Genomic DNA, 21,362 nt, shown 5'->3' on the forward strand with positions numbered 1-21,362 from the left:
ACCACCACCGGGAACCCCCAATTGATTCAAAATTCACGGAGTGCTGAGAACCCAGCTCTCTCGGTATATCCTTCTGACCCTGACTTGGGTGATCAGTTATAGTTTTCTAAAGCTGATGTTTATAATCAAATTTAAACTAGATTTAATATTATAACTGTTTTAGTTGTTTGGCTCCCCTATGGTTATTACCTGGCAATAAATAACTTTCATGGTTAAGCTGTTTGCTTCGCTCTCTCTCCCCCCCTCATGGATGTTTTTTGGCTTCCTCGTTCACCCTGCAGCAACGCTACTCATACCTAAGCTAAAGATCCCTGCAGCACCCAAAAATCCTGTGGGGTTTGCTCATCAAGTGGGTTACTACCAGAACAATTGTAACGTGAATGTGGGGATAGGGACATGCTGAACCTGGGACATATGAGGGTGGCAGCTTGGAAATGCTGCTCAACCAAGTTTGCTGAGTCCAGGGGCATATACGGGTGGCAGACTGAACGTGCTGCTCTACCCAGCCTGCTCAGGCACACACTATTCCAGTGCAGTGTCCATGGCATACGCGGGTGACAGCTTGGAGGTGCTATTCGACCCAGCCCGCTGAGTCCAAGGGCCTATGAGGGTGACAGGTTGGAAATGCTGCTTGACCCAGCCTACTGCGTCCAGGGACATATAAGGGGTCAGCTTGGGAGTGCTGATCAACCCGGTCCTCTCAGACACGCTCTGTTAATGTGTGTGTGTGTTCGTCTGATTCTGGGGTTGGAAGAACCCAGCCCTGGGGAACCTAGGTCCTGCAGGATAGCTCCATTGGGGGAGAATTTGTAGAAGGGAGAAGTAGAGCTCCATATAAGAATACAAGTGACACAAGCTGTACATTGATAAAAGTACAAACCCCTTCCCAACCCTGAAGAGTAACCCTAATAAATGAGCATACCCCAAAGTAACAGGCAAATCTGGTAATGGGCTATTGCCAAATTCAATACCTGCGCTGTTTCACCATAGCAGTGAGGACGGCCTCTGCACACACTGCCTACAGCAGGGTATTCCTCTGCAGTGTGAAGGGAGGGAAGCCACAGTCTGTGACTAGCTCCCTAGTGCAGCACTTCCAGTGCCACATTCCTTTCCCACAGGCTACTGCAGCAGGAGAGGGAGGTTGAGTACACATTGCAGCATTATAGCTCTGATTGCAGGAGGCAGCTCTCTGCTCTTCCACCCCTGTGCCCCAAAGCAGAGGTAGCATTTGGTGTTAGCTCACCTAACTCCCAGGGGACATGATGCTCTTGTTCCTATTTTGTAGATGAAGGAAAAACTAATGCCCGGAGATGTTAGGTGAGTGACATGATTCAGGGGGTCGATAGGAGAGCAAGGTCTAGGATCCAGGTCATCTACCCTGGCCTACTCTTGAACTTCTGCACCAGGCTCCCTAACTGTGCATGAAGGAGAGGAACCTCAGTACCCTTCAACTGGATGGGATGTTTGTCCACTGCCATGCCTGCACTGCCCATAAAATATAGATAAACTGAACAGGTGTAGTGTCTAAATACCTAAACTGAGGGTGGGCATACTTTCAGCTATTTGGCCACAGTAGTTGGAGCTTGTCTTCATATTCACTGCAGCATACTTCCCTGCTACATTGTGTGATTCCTTGTTTTTTGTGATACTTTTGACCAGATAACTGTGCAAAAGAGGTCACTGAATGTAAAGAGTGAACAGGAACCACTGAACAAGTCTTGTACTGTAATGTGTTTTTAATTTAGAAGTTCCTTTTAATTACAAATCCCAGCTTGGTTTTATAACAGGGTAGCAACTCATGGCAAAATAAAACGGCCTCTAGCACAGCCTGGCTTGATGCATTCCTACTTGCCCCTACCCATATCTCTTTGCCATCAGATTTGCAGTAGTCCCCTCACAGTGGTATCCCAGTGACAGAACTGCAATGACTGCTGTTTGCATACCTCCCTATCTCCCCCCCCTCCCCCACCCCATTTGTTTCTGGTATGTTTATGCTGGACTTTAAACAAAAGGATAGTCTTGCTTTTTCAGTTACAGGAGTACATGAACTGGGCCCAGTCTGCCTCTTTTTGACTGAGAAAACAAGTCCTTGTGGTGATTTACCACATAGCTCTCTGTATCCCAGACATCTGACAGTGGTCAGCCAGGTGGCGGAAAACAATTCGACTAAGCCTCCAGCGCCGCTTCACGCCTCGTGGACGGGATGTCAGGACACATCTATTCCGGATCCTCACAGGGCAGCTGTCACGTGGCAGGGCAGCAATCTCTTTATCAGCTATTTCCTGGAGCCAAAGGAAGGGCAATTACACACACACACACACTGAAGTTGCTCTGCTGTATTTTGCCCAGGGTTAGATTTTCTAAGACAGTTTAGTGAAGGAGGTAGTGATGGATAGGCCTGAAGGCTCCCTTACCCACAGCAGAGGTACCAGCATATGCCTCCTTCCTACCCTGGAGCCATCACCTCTCCACTAATGAGAGGGCAGTTTGCTCTCCAGGCTCTTCTAGGTTCTCTCTCTTCAGACTTCCCATGGGATTTAATGGTTCTACTTGCTGGATGAGGACCCTGCTCCATTAGGAACTGAAAAGTGTCCTCATGCATTTCACACAAGTCACTGAACAGTCCAGTTGGACAATTACAACTTGTCAATAGTGTCTCTGTTAGAGGGTGGGATGGCCCTTTAAGGGAGTTGGGCTCAGCCCCCCTGTTTCATGTTAACTACCTCCCCAGCTGAGAGGCTTCCAGGCAGATAAAGGAGTCTGCTCAGTTGGGGGAGAGAGACCTACTGTGAGCAGGACAATTCTTGCAGGGGGGGACCTAGTGTCAGAAGAGACTGGGGAAGATGTCTCAACTCCAGCCAGAAGGAAGGACCTGGCTAGAACAGCCTGCATGGAGAAGCAGGAAGCTGTAAGAAGAAGAGGCTTGAAAAAAGCAGCAGGAGTTGGGTTTTGACAAAGAACTGTTGAGCCCAGCAAGGGGCTGTGAAACTAGTAGTCAGGGAGAGGCTTGTTTTGAAGTAAGTTGACAATTGAACTGTAATGTTTTTAGATCCCAAACTCCAAGAATACGTGTTTGATTCAGAAGAATCTGGGTATAGTCACACTGGGAAACCCAAAATGGGGAAACTGAGGCAGTGGCAGGATCTAATGTTGGACCAGGTAAATGGTACTGCGTTCAATTACTGTTTCCCTGAGGCTTGCAGTACCCCTGCAAAACTTCCTTCTGCTAAAAAGGTCGTGATCTCAAAGGGACAAAAGGTCAAGAAACTGCACAGATGACCTACTTGTTTCTTACCTTTGCGAAGTCAGTGTAACTATATGTTTTATCTTCCAACCAGATGCTTCAGGGCTTTATGTACAAAGCCTAATACTTTCAAACAACCCTAGAAGAGCAAGCTAGTGCAACCACATTGGGGAGTGAAGGTAGGTAGTTAGGGAAATAAGTCTTTAAGGAAATACATTTCAAGCCACAATTTGTCATAGATAGCACACAAAAAAATTATTTTAGAAAATGATGGTGTCCTTTAAATTAGCAACTTAAACGTAAACTGCCATTTTTCAATAGGGAGTTTGTAGCACCAGCTTTTGGAGGCTGTAAGAAGTTGTTATATTTTCCATATCACAGCTGCAACAGATAGACAAGTCTGATTTGTACAGTGGAGTTGCTCAGAATTAACTGGTGCCTTTCTGATGCTACTCAAAGAGGAACAGTTTCTGAAAGGCACATATCTGGAGTCTGTTGCTTAAGTGTTTCTTTAGAGCCCAAGTATCACGTTGTGGAAAGCAACAGCAGAGATTTTGTTTTCCATGCTCCTCTTCCCTACTTCTGAAGACTAGTAGGGGCACTAGAATGACAAGGGGATTTTATACTGAACAGTTCATATCCCCACCTGAAGTCACATTCCCTACTACAGGAGCTAGTAGTGACTCTGAAAGATGACTACCACCAGCTGGGGAATAGCAAAAGCAAATAAACCAACAGCAATCCTTGTTTTTACACAAAATGTCCACCGCAGGCTGATGCTACCTTAATGTTGGTAGGTGAATATGGCATGTTAAGGCCAAGCTCATAGCAGTTAGTACCATTCATGCTATATCTCACTCAAAAGGGTAGGTAAAGCTATCCCCGTGAAGGAAACTCCACAGAAAATGGAGAGAGACTGAAAACAAGACACAATGAGAATGTTCCCCATGAGGTATCAATTGTTCCTTTAGTCTGAATAATTTCTATGAGGAAATGAGTTTATATGCTACTTGTGAGCATCCACCCAGAAAATACTAGAGCACTCACTCATCCAGAGAAGTCAGAAGGTTCTTTACTACAAATCAACCCTTTCTGCACACCTTTAACAAACCAGTCAGAGCAGAATCCTAACTTATTCCCATGATCACCCCTCACAGCAGCAGCTTGGGTGCATTATTCCCTGGTAAGTCTATAAAGAAGATTGCTAGCTTTATTTTAGAATATAAGTAAAGCTTCCACACAAACAACTGCTGAAGACAGAGTTCTGAGGGGAAGTCTTGCTGCTTGTTCGCTCAGTCCCTCATTTGTTTGAGTTAACATCTCCAGTTGTAAATACTGGCACTGGGAAATAAGGAAACTGAGCTAAGGGAAAAAGCTACTTCCAGCAGGATGTTTTAACTTAAGAGTCAGATCAGCAGCACTTACCTTTCTCCTTCCATCCCCCCCTCTACCAATTTCTATAGCCCTGGTGACACCTGCTGGCTGTATTAGGGTTTTCAGATGGGTTGGTTGAGATAGTGGTGACTAGACAAAAATCCAGAAATTATATCTAAAGGTCCTGATCCTGGAAAAACTTGTAAAAGTCTAATTTTAATAGTGCACAATAGTGTTGAAATCAATGGGACTACTTACATATTTGAGATTAAGCATATGGGTAAGTCTTTGCAGGATCATGCCCCAAGATTTTAAAGTAGTCTGGGAGCAGAAATCAGCCTGGATGTACAGGGTTTCTTTAGGAACTAGACCTCTGGTGAGCAAAACTGTGGGGCACCTCCCCCCCCAGGGTGGGCACGGAGGAATGTGCAGGACTGAGTGACAATGCCAGACAGCTTGTGCCAGCCCCCTTGGGGGCAGGGAGGGAGCACCTCCACCCCCAAGTCACCTCAGTGGGCCACCTAGCCTGTGGGTCAGTGTGCTGTGCTGTGCCAATTTCTGCTCCCGGCATCCTCTGCACAGAGTGCTGGCTCCACCCCCAGGTTGAAAACCAGAGGGGCAGGTATTGGCCCTGCCCTGGCAGTGCAGCATGTCTGCAAGGTATAAGCAGCCTGCAGCTGAGGAAGCCTTGGCTGTGCAGTAATGAAGGAGGGAGGCAGGGACAGATTCCATTAATGGTAAGTGGGGGCGTGACTGGAAAAGTATCTGCACCACTGAACTAGATAGTGAACCTCCCATACCTAAAGGGGAAATTGCCCTCAAACTCATCCATTGGTGACAGTTACAGAAGGAAAAACAAGACTGCAGGAACATCCATAGGAACAATAAAGCTGTTCACTGTACCCCTGCAGGACATAACCACTTCCTGTTCTAATACCCTCTGACTTCTGATTTTAGCAGTGGCAAAGGAGCTCCACCCAAGAGATTTTATTCCTGTTGAGAATGACCCAAAAGGGACAAGAATCTGAAGCCTGACATTGGCTGCCCGATTAGGTTCATACAAAGTAGCTTGTGATGCTCTGAGAATGCTGCTGCAGCAGCAATGTGGGTGCACATACCTTCTCCCTAAAGAGTTATGGTCCTGCAGAAAAGTAGAGATGGACTTTACTTTACCTGTAGCTCTTTAGGCAGGATGTTGTTTTTTCGGAGAGCATTGATCCGCAATCTCTCATCTGCATATTCATAAGCCATCTTCCGTCTCTTTACATCACGCAGCATCCTCCAGTTCACGTAGTAACCCCGCACTTGCCCTCTACAGGGCAAGGGGAATATCTGAAAAAGGGGAAAATATAAAGGTTAAATCTGCAGCTTCCAGTATTTTATCACTCACCCAATTCCAAATATTGCTTATTCCAATTTACTCTTTCTAGCCTCTACCTCATTTGGATTCAATCACTGTCTTCTCTGGTCTTTAGGCCTGACAATACTGGCACAGTCACCCTCTTCACCCATCCAGAGAATTTTGCTTAGCTACAGGATTAATCACACCAGCTAGCTCTCTTGTTTGCCTGGCCTAGGTCATGAAATTCTATCATGTCTAAGGACACAATTGTTGACAACTGCAATCTGTCATGTTTAACAGTCAGCGTAGACCAGGACAAACTGTACGTCGTTTCAAGTGCTAACATGGTTGTTGACAGCTATGTTCAGACACACAATTCTGTAGCATAGACAAGGCCTGCAGGATCATACATCCCAGCACAGGTGTGTTTCTTACACAGCATACAATGGAGTCTTTTAAGACTGTCAAGATTCAAATACCCAGTCCCTAGTCTTAATAAAATGCCCTACTAGCACATGGACCACAGCTCAAAGAGCCAGGAAGCAGCACAAGGGGACTTTGATCTTTGTTAAGGCCTGTAGACATTACTGGAATACAAATCATCATCATAAATAAAAGGGCTGTTAGCACCTCCTAGAAGCCACAGAACAAAATCTAGTTGTTGTGTTTTTTTCATGGTTTTTTGTTTTTTTTTTTGTCTTGGGATCAAGTGTGATGTCAGTTTAATGGCCTATACAGTCTCAATAGAGGATATATCATGTGAGTGAGACACACATATCAAATATCCTAAAGGGCCTTTTCTATTTCTAGCTGCTAAACTCTCTTCCCTTGTGAGGTTTATATATATATATATATATATATATATATATATATATCATTAGGGATCTATCCATGAAAACAGGATTTTTTCTGCAGCTGAATCTCTTCTCCTGCTGCTGGTTCTTCACCTGCAATAGTCTGGAAAGGTTGAGAGCCACTGTCCTAGACAACACTGCCGCTCTCTAAAGCCAAGTAGCACCCTCAGTAAAATGTTTCTCCAGACAAGCCACCAATCCGTCCCGCCTAAATTAACCAGCCTGAAGACAGGAATACGCAATTCACCTAAGGGCGAACCCAGCGGGACACCCGGCGCGCTACACTGATAGCTGGACATTAGACATAGAGCGACCCAGGGGAGGGGCATGGTCCGCTAGGCAGAGCCGCAGAGAGAGGGCACCAGGCAAGGGTACAAAGGCTGCCTGGGGAGGGCGGCAGGGCGCGGGGGCACTGGGGAGGGACTGAGGGGGGCAATGGGGGATGGGCAGGGGGCCCCCAGGAGCACGGATCGGGGCCAGGGGCGGGCACAGAGGCTGGGCTCGGGGGCGCCGGCGGCCCAGGCTCAGCGGCCAGTCGGTGGCGGGACAGTGACCGGGGGCCCGGCCCAGGGAAGTTACCAGCCCCAGCGCGAGTCCCGGGGAGTCCCCGAGCCTGCCGCCCGACGGGCCTTACCTGCCGAGCAGCCCGCAGCGCCCAGCCCAGCATGGAGGCCGCCATCTTCCCCGCGTGACGCATGCGCTTACAGCCATCCGCCGGGCCGGGGGGCCGGGGAGCTGGGAGGCGCCGGGGCGTGGCGGATGGGGCGCGCGGGGGGCATAGGGAGAGTGAGGGGGAGCGGGGTTTGGAGGAGGGGTGGTTGCGGGAGGGATGGTTTGGGGAAGGAAAGGCTTTGGGGGACAAAGGAGAGTTTGGGGGGATGGGTTGTTGGGGGAGGAAGGGGGGTTTGGGGGAGGGGTGGTTGGGGGAAGGAAAGGCTTTGGGAGGGTTGGTGGAGAAAGGGAGGTTTGGGGATGAAGGATGGAGGAGGTTTTGGAGGGAGGATGGGCTTGGGGGAGGGGCATTTAAGGGAGTTTGTGGGGAGGGAGAGGTTTGGTGGAACCAGGCAGAGCCATGGGTTTGGATGATAGGACACATTGTTCATTTCCCTTCTGCAGCCCAACTCCTGGCACTGCTCCTATTTCAGGCCCCCAGGATGAAGCTGCTGACCTGTGTGATAGAGTGAAATCCACAGGAGGTGAAAGCTCCTGGCCAGGAGTGGGAGATTCTGTCCCGACTCCCCATGAAGCCTGGAGTTCACAGCCCCAAGTGGCACCCTTCGAGTGTGTCAGTCTCTGCTACCATGCTCTGTGCTGTTATGAACAAAGGGGGAAACAGGCCCTGCCCCGTCGGTGACACCCCACACAATGGGCTCAACTAAAGAGATGAGGCCTGGAGGTGTCTATGAAAAATTAACCATTAGACCTATGTGAGCAGCTGGGCTCCTCTGGCTAATCTAGCTAGCTATATAGCATGCCAGGCTCCGCCATGCTCTGCTCAGACCTCCACTGCATCATTATGGGGTCACTCCTGCTTTACCTCCTCCATGTGCTGAGACTTCCCCACACCCATGGGCAGCAGTATTGCCACCATATACACCATACACAAGCTTTTAGACATGAATGGCCTGATGTTCCTTGGCTCTTTGTAGAGAACATAAAGATGCACACAAGGGTGTGCATCTGGAATTGGGGCAAATTCCCAATATAGTCAAGGCCAAAGTGGAGGAAAGTCGGCACTGTGCTGGGGAAGGGAGAGGAATCCCTAGTTCCTGATCTTGTTGCAGCTGCTTCTATACACATGGAGCAAAGAACAGCTGGGTTAAACTTGCTATAGCTATTTCCCAATGTGAGTGAAGATACTACTTTCAGAGTCCATCATTACTGAGGCTGCTGGCAACCCCCCACCACTGCAGGGCTGATGAGAACTCTTGCCACCACTCTTGGAGTAAAGGGGGTGGATCTTTTGCTCTATATGCCTTTCCTTTTATAGTGAAACTCCACTTTAAAGTTCTTTTGTGGGGGGGGGGGAGAAAGAGGGGAAACCAACTCATTTTCAATGGTTACACTGTGTAGGAACTTCATCCCTGTGCTGATGTCAGTCTGAATAAATATCTCCCTCATTAGATTAAACTGGTAGCCTTTGCAAAACCTCAGGCTAAGCCTTTGTGCAGACCACAAGGATCTGATGTTGGGAGGGGACAGCTTGTAAAAATGATGGGGATGGAGTTCCAACAGGAAAATATGATGCAATGTGATTCAGCAATACACCACACAACGTGGTCACTTTCCATTTAAGTATGTCGGTGCTGCATGTCCATAATTACTACACATTTGGTTTCTCGTCTCTCTCTGTCTCTCAAGCTGTGTCTTCATGTGCCTGGCTATTCATAGGTCTTGTTCTTGGTTTTTAGTAGCTAATTTACAGTGGCAAGATTTCACACCACCTCAAATTTTGATTAAGTACATGTGGTTTACAGACAAAAGTACAAGCATGATCCTCTCATCAATGAAAAATGACTGGGAAATTCTGCATGTGCGGTGTGTTTCTTCCTGTACGATATTGCCTCAAAAGAGTAACTGCCCTTTTGCACTGTGTGGAATCTCAATCAAGGTACGTTAAAATAACTTTTGCTGCAGTAAACAGAGTTGTGACTTCAGGTGGCATTTATGTTGGGCTCTTCACTTTGAACTCAACATCTTGATGAAATTAACAATTCATATCTACTGGCTGGAGCATCCAAAAAGTCTTGCCTTTGAAATTATCTCCTTTCACAGGTTTGACGTGCTGCCTTTTGTCCATGTGACAGTCTGAGCAGAGGCAGAGGGGTTCTAATGTGTTACAACGGAAGCACAGTTTCTTGCAGTTTGAGTCCTGGGGATTGAAGTCTCTTTATGCACAGCAGAATCAGTAGCAAAATGAACTCTGACCACTGCCAAAGAACATCAACCTTGTCCATGTCCTGAAGGGGCTGATTTTATAGTCGAGAAGATAGTTCAGTCTCCACAACCTATTATATCCTTGGTCTCCCTGCCAACCTCAGTGCTACTTGTGGATGGTTTCTGTCATGTGGACGTCTGTCCTCTAGTCACTGGACTGAGACCACTAACTCGCATCACATAGGCTACCAAAGTGCCATAATATGGTAGCAATTTTCAGTCACTATTCACCTGAGATGGCTTAGGACCAGCAACCCAGAGATGTAAGGCTCTGGGCTAAATCCTGGCCCAGGCGCTGGTCCCTTTGCACTGCATGCAGAACAAAGCAGTGAGAAAGCTGACCTAAGAGGGTAATTGAGGTCTGGTATAGGAGACACTACAGCTGTTCTTACATCAAATGAAGATTCCCCTACACTGAGGGAATCCCCCAGTACCTGAGGAGCACAAAACTCTGAAAATACAGGATAGCCAGGCTCTTGGTCTGTAACTCATTTATTAGCACTTTGTTGTGAGTATCTGATATTAAAAACTCAAGCTATGTGCATTTGAGCACCTAAGTTACATGGTGTGTTTCTGGTCCCTGACTGGCTGAATGGAATGCTTAAAATTAAGTTTCTGCTGCTTGCAGAAAGAATGAAAAATTTGCTTTTCATAGATATTCTCGAGTATTTGCTTGAATTCTGTTTCTGAAAACCTGCTGGCCAGTGAGCTCATTTGCTAGAATATTTATGAAATGCAAATGCAAAAAGGGACACAGACATAGCCAAAGAGATTTTGTTTAAAAAAAATCAATAATTGTGCATTGTTTTTCGTTCTTTGACCTGCTTTTATCCTTGAGCAGCTGCAGGGGGAGCTAATGAGTCCAGATGGAAAATGGACAGAGGTGAGTGTGGGAGGTGCTGTGTATGATGAGTATGATCCTGGGGAGGGGGATATATAAGGAGATTGATACCAGATTAAAGGTATAAAGTATGGCTGTCAATCGAGTAAAAATTTTTTAAACAATCATAGAATACCATTTATTTAAATATTTTGGGATGTCTTCTACATTTTCAAATATATTGATTTCTATTACAACATAGAATACAAAGTGTACAGTGCTCACTTTATATTTATTTTATTACAAATATTTGCACTGTAAAAAACAAAAAAAATAGTATTTGTCAATTCACTTAATACAAGTACTGTAGTGCAATCTCTTTATCATGAAAGTTGAATTTACAAATGTAGAATTATGTACAAAAAAAACCCCTGCATTCAAAAATAAAACAATGTAAAACTTCAGAGCCTACAAGTACACTCAGTCTTACTTCTTGTTCAGCCAGTCACTCAAACAAATTTGTTTACATTTGCAGAAGATAATGCAGCCTGCTTCTTGTTTACAATGTCACCTGAAAGTGAGAACAGGCGTTTGCATGGCACTGTTGTACCTGGTGTTGCAAGATATTTACATGCCAGATGAGCTAAAGATTCATATATCCAATGGTGAGCTGGAGCCGGTTCGCACCAGTTTGCAAGAACCGGTTGCTAAATTTAGAAGCCGGTGTAGAACCGGTTCTTAAAGGGGCCGGCGGGTGGGCAAACTCCGGTCTGCGGGCCACATCCGGACCGCCTGAGCTCCCAGCTGGGGAGGCCAAGGCTCCCCCGGCCCCTCCCCCGCTTCCTTCCCCTCTCCCCGCAGATCTGCCAGAGCCCTGGGGGAAGCAGTGGGGCTCCAGCGGCTATTTAAAGGACTGGGGCGACAGAGGCAGCTGGAGCCCCGGCCCTTTAAATAGCCCCTGCAGACCCCGCTACCTCAGGGCTCTGGGGGCTATTTAAAGGGCTGGGGCTCCCCTGCTTCTACCGCCCCGGCCCTTTAAATAGCCACCGGACTAGTGGCTCCAGCAGCTATTTAAAGGGCCGGAGTGGTAGAAACTGCGGGAGCCCTGGACTTTATAAATAGCCCCCAGAGCCCCACTGCCGCTACCCCAGGGCTCCAGCAGTGGGGCTCTGGTGGCAATTTAAAGGGCCTGGGGCTCCAGCCCTTGCTGGGAGCCCCAGGCCCTTTAAATTGCCCCCTGGGGAAGCCAGGCCACCCTGTACGGTGCACTGGCTCTTGCCGGTATGCTGTACGGGGGCATACCAGCTTACTTTCACCTGGGTGAGGGGGTGGGGCTGCAGCGGCTGCGCAGCATCCTTACACAGCAGCACAGTAAGGGGGCCAGCTGGGGCTGGAAGGAGGGGTTGGCTAAGGGGTAGAGAGCAGTTGGAGAGGGTGGAGGTTATGGAGGGGCGATCAGGGGACAGGAAACGGTGGGTTGGGTAGGTGTGGGAGTCCCGGAGGTCTGTCAGGGTGGTGGTGGATGGGGTTGGTGCAGTCAGGGGACAGGGAGTGGAGCAAGTTGGGTAGGGGGTGGGGTCCTGGGGGGCAGTTAGGGTGGGGGTTCTTGGGAGGGGGTGGTCAGGGGACGAGGAGGGGGGGTTGATAGGTTGCGGGTTCTGAGGGGGGGCAGTCGGGGACAGGATGTGGGTGGGGTCGGATGGGTGGGTGGCAGGGGAGACAGGCACGTGGGGCTTGTACTCACCGTGCAGTGCCCTACCGGGTCTTCGGCGGCAGGTCCTACACTTGCTCTGGGTGAAGGACCTGCAGCCGAAAACCCGGACCGAGTGAAGACCCCCTGCCGCCGAAGTGCCGCCAAGGACCCGGTAGGGAACCGGTTCTTAGGATTTTGGGAGCTCATCACTGCATATATCCCTTGATGCTTCAACCACCATTCCAGAGGACATGCGTCCGTGCTAATGACAGGTTCTGCTTGATAATGATCCAAAGCAGTGTGACCGACGCATTTTCATTTTCATCATCTGAGTCAGATACCACCAGCAGAAGATTGATTTTTTTTCCCTTTTTTTTTTTGGTGGTTCAGGTTCCGCATCAGTGTTGCTCTTTTAAGACTTCTGAAAACCTCATCCCTGTCAGATTTTGGAAGGCACTTCAGATTCTTAAACCTTGGGTCAAATGTTGTGGCTATCTTTAGAAATTTTACATTGGTATCTTTGTGTTTTGTCAAATTTGCAGTGAAAGTGTTCTTAAAACGAACATGTGCTGGGTCATCATCTGAGATTGCTATAACATGAAATATATGGCAGAATGCGGGTAAAACAGAGCAGGAGACATACAATTCTCCCCAAGGAGTTCAGTCACAAATTTCATTAATGCATTTTTTTTTAACGAGCGTCATCAGCATGGAAGCATGTCCTCTGGAACAATGGCCGAAGCATGAAGCACATCTGGCACGTAATTATTTTGCGACACCAGCTACAACAGTGCCATGCGAACGCTTGTTTTTACTTTCAGTGACACTGTAATTGAGAAGTGGGCAGCATTATCACCTGTAAATGTAAACAAAATTATTTCTCTTAGTGATTGGCTGAACAAGAAGTAGGACTGAATGGACTTGTAGGTCTAAAGTTTTACATTGCTTTGTTTTTGAGTACAGCTATGTAACAAAAAAAACCTACATATGTAAGTTGCACTTTCATGATGAAGAGATTGCACTACAGTACTTGTATGAGGTGAATTGAAAAATACTATTTTGTTTATTTGTGCAAATATCTTTTGTTTATTTGTAATCAAAAACAATATCGAGCACTGTAATTTTTGTATTCTGTGTTATAATTGAAATCGATATATTTGAAAATGTAGAAAAACATCTACAAAAATATATAATAAATTTCAATTGGTATACTATTGTTTAATAGTGTGATTAATTGCGATTAATTTTTTTTAATTGCAATTCATTTTTTGAGTTAATCTTGTGAGTTAACTTCAATTAATTGACAGCCCTAGTATAAAGCAATCCAAGAGGACAAACTCAGGTCTAAGCTCTGTTATCTGTCTAACTTAAAATCCTGGTCTCCCATTACATTTTAGAGTCCCATTTGACTCATCCAGTGCAGAAACAGTAAATGTGCAGGTGTGTACACTCTAATGCACACATGCTGCGAACGCTGCTGAACTAATAGAATGATGATTGCACAACTGGCAGGGCATGTAGGAATCCTGCAGGATATTTGCTATCCTGTACATGTTCCTGAGGTATTGGCTGTAACAATGTGGGGAAGGTTCCATAATTCCCAAGTACTGTATATTGCCCTCTGACTTTACTAAATTAGTGATTTAAAAATATTTCGTATTAAAAAGCAGGTTAACTCACAAACCTGAGATCCAAATTCTCCTCCCCAACCTAGCCACTTTATACCACTCACAAGGTGCAACAGGGCCAAGGCAGGGCAGGAGGGGGCATGTCTGAAGCCATACTGTTGTGCTCCAGCAATTCTTAGCTGGGGATGGTTCTTTGGAGACCATTGCCAGCTAGTGCAAGTTAGAGAAGTCCACATGCTAGAGCTGGAGCCGCTCAGGGGAAAGAATCAGGGAACTGTAGCTGGATCTCTGATAGCCAAACTCCTCTTCCTCTGCCCTGGGCAGATCTCAGCACAGGACAGACTCTGCCCCGAACATTATTGTTTTATTTTCTCCAATAGTTTGAGAATAATACAGTTTGTCATGGATATAGAGTAGGGGTTGGCAACGTTCGGCACGCGGCTCGCCAGGGTAAACACCCTGGTGGGCCGGGTCAGTTTATTTACCTGCTTACGCGGCAGGTTCGGCCGATCGCAGCCCCCACTGGCCGCGCTTCGCCGTCCCGGGCCAATGGGGGCGGCGGGAAGTGGCTCGGGTGAGTGATGTGCTGGCCGCGGCTTCTCGCCGCTCCCGTTGGCCCGGGACGGCGAACCGCGGCCAGTGGGGGCCGCGATAGGCCGAACCTGCCGCGTCAGCAGGTAAATAAACTGGCCCGGCCCGCCAGGGTGTTTACCCTGGCGAGCCACGTGCCAAACGTTGCCGACCCCTGATATAGAGCATAACATCATGGGGTAAATACTGGTCTCGGAGCAGTCTGATGGATTGTGATTCTGATGTTCTCTGCCTATGTGGGCATAGCCCGCTGGAGTTCTCAAATCAAGTTGAGATCCATTGTGCTTATCAAAAAGCACAGTTTTGCCTTTTCCTGAAATTCTCTTGAAGTCCTTTCTGCTCTCCTGTTGCAGCAACCATTTGGAAAAAGCAAATGAACAAATATGGCATATCGGAGTCCTTTAAACCAGGAGAGCCAATAGTTTCTTTAATATGGATCTTCAGGATGTCCTTTAACATAAACTGTTATGTTTAAGTGGTTTCAGACAATGTCCAGAATCTCTTAAAAATATGACTTTGAATTCAATTCGCCTTAGCCAACGTTTCCAGAATGTTTTTCCCACCCTTCTAGCAGTCCATTGTTGATGAGAGTTATTTACACCAACAGCTCAGACATGACACCTTGACTTGCAGTCATAGGGAGTGTTTGGAAAAATATGCTCAGTGTAATAAAGTGCATCATACTTTATATCAGATCCCAGCAGATGAGAGAAGGAGTGATCGATACATGTCTATGATACTTGGTATTTGCATAGTGCCTTGCATTCCAGAGTGCTGGAATCCTCAACATCTCCATGAGGCAGGTAAGTGTGATTGAGTCAGATCCTGAGCCCATTCTGAGCCATGGTTGTCCCCTAGTGTAAGTTAGGGACAGCCTGCACTCTAAATTGCTCCAGCTGCCATTGGTTCTAAGAAGCCTGTGTGGTAGATGGGAATCAGCAGGGCCCAGAGACAATCTGGGCATGGCCCCTTTCTCCTCACTATGCCCCCTGTGCAAGCAATAGAAAAAGAGAGTGGCATACAAACTAGGCTAGTGGAGAATTGGCCATGACCAGCTGTGCTGGGTCTCTCTCCCCTAGTGGGGAGGCATAAAGTACTGCACAATACTGGAGGATCTGGGCCATTGTCACCATGTCACGGACTGGGAAATTGATATTGAGAAAGATTAATTGACTTGCACAAGGCCACGCAGTATGTCAGAATCAAAAAGGGGCTAGAATGCAGCTGCTCCTGGCTCGGAGTCCTATGCTTAGACCATTGGACAATGCTGCCTCCTCTGAATCAGTTCCCTGTAGGCAAAAGATCAAGTGATAATGAATAAAGAAGGCAAGAAGTAAACCCAGAGTTCCAAGCCTCAAAAATAAAAGTACCCAAGGCAGCCTCTGGTTACAATAGGATTCAATCTGGACTACTGGAAGGAAAGTGGTATAACTTTCCCTGCCCTCCCCCAAATGACTCCACATGTACACGGCAGAAATTTTGTCATGCTTGTGTTAGAGCCCCCTTTCTCTCGCTCTCCATTATGAACCCCCACTCCTTCAGTGGTGTAGTATCATACACTCAAAAGGCCTCTGCCAGTATCAAGCTTGTCATTAGTTTGTGGGTTTTCCCTAGTGCCTAACAGTTGCCAAACTCCACCCAAGAAAATGGCAAAGTCTTGGAGGCTGGTTATGCCCCTGACAAAATCCGTGTGGGCTGCAGGCTTCATTTGAGAACCATTTCAATAACATTTTCAATAATTATGTCAATACAAAGTTAGATTTTTGTTAAAAAGGTATTCAATTTTTGCAAAAAAATTGGCAACATTGTTGACTTTTCCTGTGAAAAAATTCTGTTCTTGATACATTAGAAATTGTAGAAAACATTGAAATGGGAATAGAAATATTTAGTATACCAAAAATAGGTTTTTGGGAAAAAATGTATATTTTTTATATATATCATTTATTAAAATCTGTTTTAAAAGGTCCATTTCAAATCTTCTGAAATGAAAAGAGCTTCAACATTCTGAAAATGTTCATGAAAATAGGTTTTTATATTTCAGTCAGCTCTAGTACTTCATAAGAATAATGGCTCAGATTCTATGGAACTGTGCCAATTTACTCTAGTTTAGGATTGGCCTTGTTGTAGGTATATCATTTTATTATGTGGGTGATTTAAAAGAAGTGGTATCCGTAACTTTTAATTTGCTTTCTTTTAAGTACTGAGTTTTGCAAATGATGTGATAGATAAAGTGGATGAGGTAATATCTTTATTGGATCAGCTTCTGTATGTGAAAGAGACAAGCTTTCGAGCCCCAATTTTGTGATTTAATCTTAACTGGTTTTGAAGTGTACTATACCTTTCCTTTTTTTGCATTGAATACACCCAGGCCTCAGCAAAATAATGCTTTAAAAGTGCTTCTCCATATATGGGGCTTCACAACAATTCTGAGATTTCTGCTCCTGTTTTTGCAAAAATATAAACATCTGCTGTTTTTTTGTCCAAATCTAAACATAAAGTGATAGGGTCTGATAGGATGAGAGAGTGAGACACAGTGAAGAATTTTTCACCATCTCTCAAACCTTCTTTATTTCTTATGAAAAGCTCAGAAGGGAAACACCCAAGTGTCTCTATTGGCTCCTTTTATCTAGTCTGAAGGAGATTTAAACTCCCAGAGGGGAAAAGAGGAATCAGAAGCTGAGCTGGGAAGAGAAGAGCAGTTGCTAATCTTTAGCTTGCTCCAGTTTCCCATTGCAGGTGGCAGCCGAAACAGAAGGACCCTATTGCTTATCAGACAGCTGAAGAATATCCCAGAGGTAAGGGGAACATTTTTTTACAGTTTCCTTTAGGACAAGAAATGGGAATACTCTTAGACCTCGATGAAGCATGAATAATCATTCTTTCCCCTTTTATAGCATCTTTCATCTAAAGACCTCAAAGCACTTTACAAACTCTAATGAAATAAGCCTCACAACACACCTGTGTGGCAGGTAAATGTTATTAGAATATATATTTCACAGAAAATGGTGTTCCGGTTAATATATAATATATGTTCCAAGTTAAAAGGTTTAAACTTGCTCAGAGTGTTTTCCTTCAAAGAAACAAATATCTAGAGTGAAATGCTGCCTCCATTGAAGTCGATGGCAACTCCCATCGACTTCAGGGGAGTCAGGATTTCACTCCTAGACTGGTTATTTCAGGATCTGTTGTGTTCTTTACACTTTCTATTTCAGACACTAATTTCTATGATTTTTATTTGTTTTAAAAGGCTTTTCCTTGTGTCATGGGATCATACTAAGGTTGTTTATTCATATTTACAAATTATGACTACAACACAAACTAGTAACAAAATGCTTGATATATAAATTATCTACCTGCTCAACAGCCTCTTTCATGCCTTACAGTGCATGTGTCATTTCACAAACTCCATAGGGCCAAATTATTTGAAGCTCTTTATCATCAGGTCAAATTAAATAAACTATTTATTTTCCATAATAAGTATTTTATTTATTATACTGTTTATGTCAAAAAGATAACATTCACTAGCAAAACAAAATTAAAGAAAATAGACCGAAGTGATCAATTATAATAATTACAAAAATTGTGATTTATACAGCTTTTTAAAAAATTATCTTCTCTTAAAGAGAGAGGCTTACTTTAATAAAATAACAATTAATCACAGGTAAAAACCCCAACCACACACTGAATGAATAATGTACATATCTGATTGGTAACTAATATATATATAATAAAAGGAAGCCTTGTAGCTAGTGTTACACCCTTGCTACAAAAACCTTATATTAAACAACTCAGTTGGAAAATAAATAAATGAATAAAAGCAAAGATGCAGAGATTTTCAAAGCAGTCTAGGGGATTCAGACATAAATCTTTCATTCAAACTAGTTAGGAAACCAGGTACATATAAAAATGTAGACTTTGTAGAAGAGAAAACACATGAGAAGAAAAAGAAAGATAGATAAGCCCAAAGATTTACCTGACTGGTTTCCATTCTGTTTTCTAATAACTGAAATCATCCCAAACTTTTGTAGACTTAGGTAAAGAGTCAATTGGTGAGCGATGTCCTTGAAAAAGGCAATAGACTCACTCAAAGAAACAGTCTAACCAAGTTGGATTCAGTTGTATTCAAAGCAGAATGTGGTCTGCTCATATTGTAGCTGCAATAACCCATTCCTTTTGGAGCCCAAGATGTGTTTTTTTTGTTTCACTAAAATCAGAATTAAACGTAAACGCGCACGCACACACAAATCCTATTCAAAACATCATCCCACACAGGAAAATAAAATTGTTAGGAGCAGCTTTCTACAGGAAATGGTGTTGGAAATAGCAGCACAGCCTCAGTGCAGAAAGTCAAGATGAGAAATTCAGTCATTTACACTAAATTAAGTTTATGGAAACTCTGTAAAATAAGTAGCCATGTGGATTAAAGAGACAAGTTGAGTGCCCCACTAGACTGGATAAAACAAGTACATGTATAATAGGAAGCAAATGGCTGGGAGATGGACTAGAATATTAGAGAACTGAACAGATATTTCCCATTTCTAGATTCTGTGAAACTTGGGCACAGTGGATATTGTGGGGGGGATTTGTGGGGTGCCAATGAATATAGAAAATCTTCATGAATGAGTTCTGCTTTTCACTGTTGCTGGTGTCTGTTTAAGCACTTTTCATTGGTACAAAGTTGCAATATCAATAACACAAAATGGGCCAGATTCTACTTTCATTTACGCTAAGGGCATGGCTACACTTGCAGATGTAGAGCACTTTGAGTTAAACCAACCTTCGTAGAGCACAGTAGGGAAAGTGCTGTATTCTGTCCACACTAACAGCTGACAGCACACTAGTGTGGCTACATTAGCAGCTCTTGCAATGGCTACAGAGAGCAGTGCATTGTGGTATCTATCCCAGCATGCAAGTGGCTGCAACATGCTTTTCAAATGGGGGGGCTGGGGTGGGGTGGAGTGTGACAGGGAGTGTGTTGTGTGTATGTGGGGGGAGAGAGAGTGGGTTTTGGGGGGGCTGAGACCATGTCAGCATGCTGTCTTGTAAGTTCAGACAGCAGCAGACCTTCCCCTCCTCTCCTCCTCTCTCTCTCACACAAAGCATTCCACAGTAATGGTTGCTTTGTCTCGGAGCAGATAAGCATGTCGGCTGTCAAACGGAGCTTTCAAAGAGCATATCCAAAACAATGACAAGAGTGGCCACTTGACTTAAGGGGATTATGGGACGTTTCCGAAGGCTGATCAAAGCGCAATAATGCAACACCTCGTTCATGCTGACGCTGGGCCGCTCCAGCGGGGGCGCATCAAACGTTATTCTACTCGCCAATGTGGAGTATCAGGAGCACTCTAGCCATGGAATCAGAGAGCTCTACATCCCTTGCCAGTGTGGACGGGTAGTGAGCTAGTGCGCCCGGGGCTCCTTGAATGCTCTGTAACTCGCAAGTGTAGCCAAGCCCTAAGATAAATCAGGAACAACTTAACTGATTGCAATGGCATTACTTCAGATCTACTCCAGCGTAACTGGGAACAGGATTTTGCCATTTACCACTGAGGATGCACCCCTTTCCTATCTGCAAGCTGCTACTGCACATCACCCTGCTTCAGAGCTACTGAACTCTTAGGGTCTTAATACAGCAAATAATTTTATAGCCAATGTCTGTGTTATGGACACTAAGGTGGAGCTAATGGTGGCTACTCATACTCGATAGCATTTGAGTCTCCTGAATCCAACCCCGATGTTCCCAGGTTCAGTTAGCTAGGGATGGAGTTACTACTTTGCACAATATTGGTTGCAAAATACGTGGAAAATGTTTGGCCACTTCCCCTTAGTTAGCCCAGAAAAGAGCCTCTTCAAGGAGCCAATCCCCACCACCTTCCTCAAAAAATGTCCCTTGACCTTGATGTTCAGACCTGTCTGTGACCTTCCCTTTCTCAGCAAAGAGGTTTAGAAGCGGCCTTCTCTCACCTCTCCAATAACCACAGTATCCTTGGCACTTTCATTCTGGCCTTATCACAGAAACTGCTCTTCTTTGGGAATAGCACAGCACTATGGTGTCCCACAAGGTTCAATTCTCAGCCCCCTGCTCTTTCTCCTATTTCATGGCCATTTTTCCTCTGCCTTTAATTTGAGCTAACACTGCTAACTTTTACAGTATGCACATATTCACTGCCTGTCTTGACTACTGTGTCTCAACTTCCTTTAGCTAAATGTCTCAAAGACTGATGTGCTTCTTTTGGGGCAAAAGGATCATCCTCAAAAATTACTCCATTTCCTCAGTTTCTCTCCTGGATGGAGACCTCATATTTGATTCCACTGTCTGCAATGTTGGAGTTACCCTTCACTCTGGACTCTCCTTCTCCCAGGCTTCCTATGTTTGTCTGTGAATCTCCCTATCTCCACCTTAGCAGCATTGCCTGCATATGTCCCTCTCAGTCCCACCTCTGCTGAAATCAATATCTGTGGTTTCATTATCCCTTGCCTTGATTATAGTAGCTTCCATCCCTGCAGTGTTCCCATGCTTTAACTAACTCATACATGTACAGAACGCTGCTCACTACCTTCTCGCCATAAAAAGATATGTAACCATATCGCCTACATCTTCAAACAACACCCCTGTTTTCCTTCCACTTCAGGATCTGGTTGAAAATTAACCCTCTTGTTTTTAAAACCCTTCATAGATTTGCTGCATAGACTTCGGGCCAGATCCTCTGCTGGTGTAGATCATTATAGTTCCAGCGACTCAATCAGGCCATGACGATTTACACCAGCCAAGCAGCTGGCTCTTTGTCTCTCCCTTCCCCTTTCTGTTCATCCCACTTGCCTAGCGCCAGCATCTTCCCTGCCTCATATTACAATATCACCGTTATTGGTCCAAGACCC

The 21,362-nt window shown here is 45.3% G+C and overlaps 1 protein-coding gene across 1 annotated transcript; it reads right to left on the reverse strand.

Moving 5' to 3' along the window:
• Positions 1-1,716: 1,716 nt before the first annotated feature.
• On the reverse strand, positions 1,717-7,532 carry MRPS14 (mitochondrial ribosomal protein S14). Its single transcript, XM_034779943.1, has 3 exons — positions 7,449-7,532; positions 5,792-5,950; positions 1,717-2,282 (listed from the first exon to the last, which is right to left on the reverse strand). The coding sequence occupies exons 1-3, from the start codon at positions 7,509-7,511 to the stop codon at positions 2,100-2,102; spliced, it is 405 nt and encodes a 134-aa protein (XP_034635834.1). The 5' UTR covers positions 7,512-7,532; the 3' UTR covers positions 1,717-2,099.
• Positions 7,533-21,362: the final 13,830 nt, after the last annotated feature.

This window comes from Trachemys scripta, chromosome 8 (assembly GCF_013100865.1).
Source record: "Trachemys scripta elegans isolate TJP31775 chromosome 8, CAS_Tse_1.0, whole genome shotgun sequence".
In the NCBI taxonomy this organism is placed as follows: Eukaryota; Metazoa; Chordata; order Testudines; family Emydidae; genus Trachemys; species Trachemys scripta.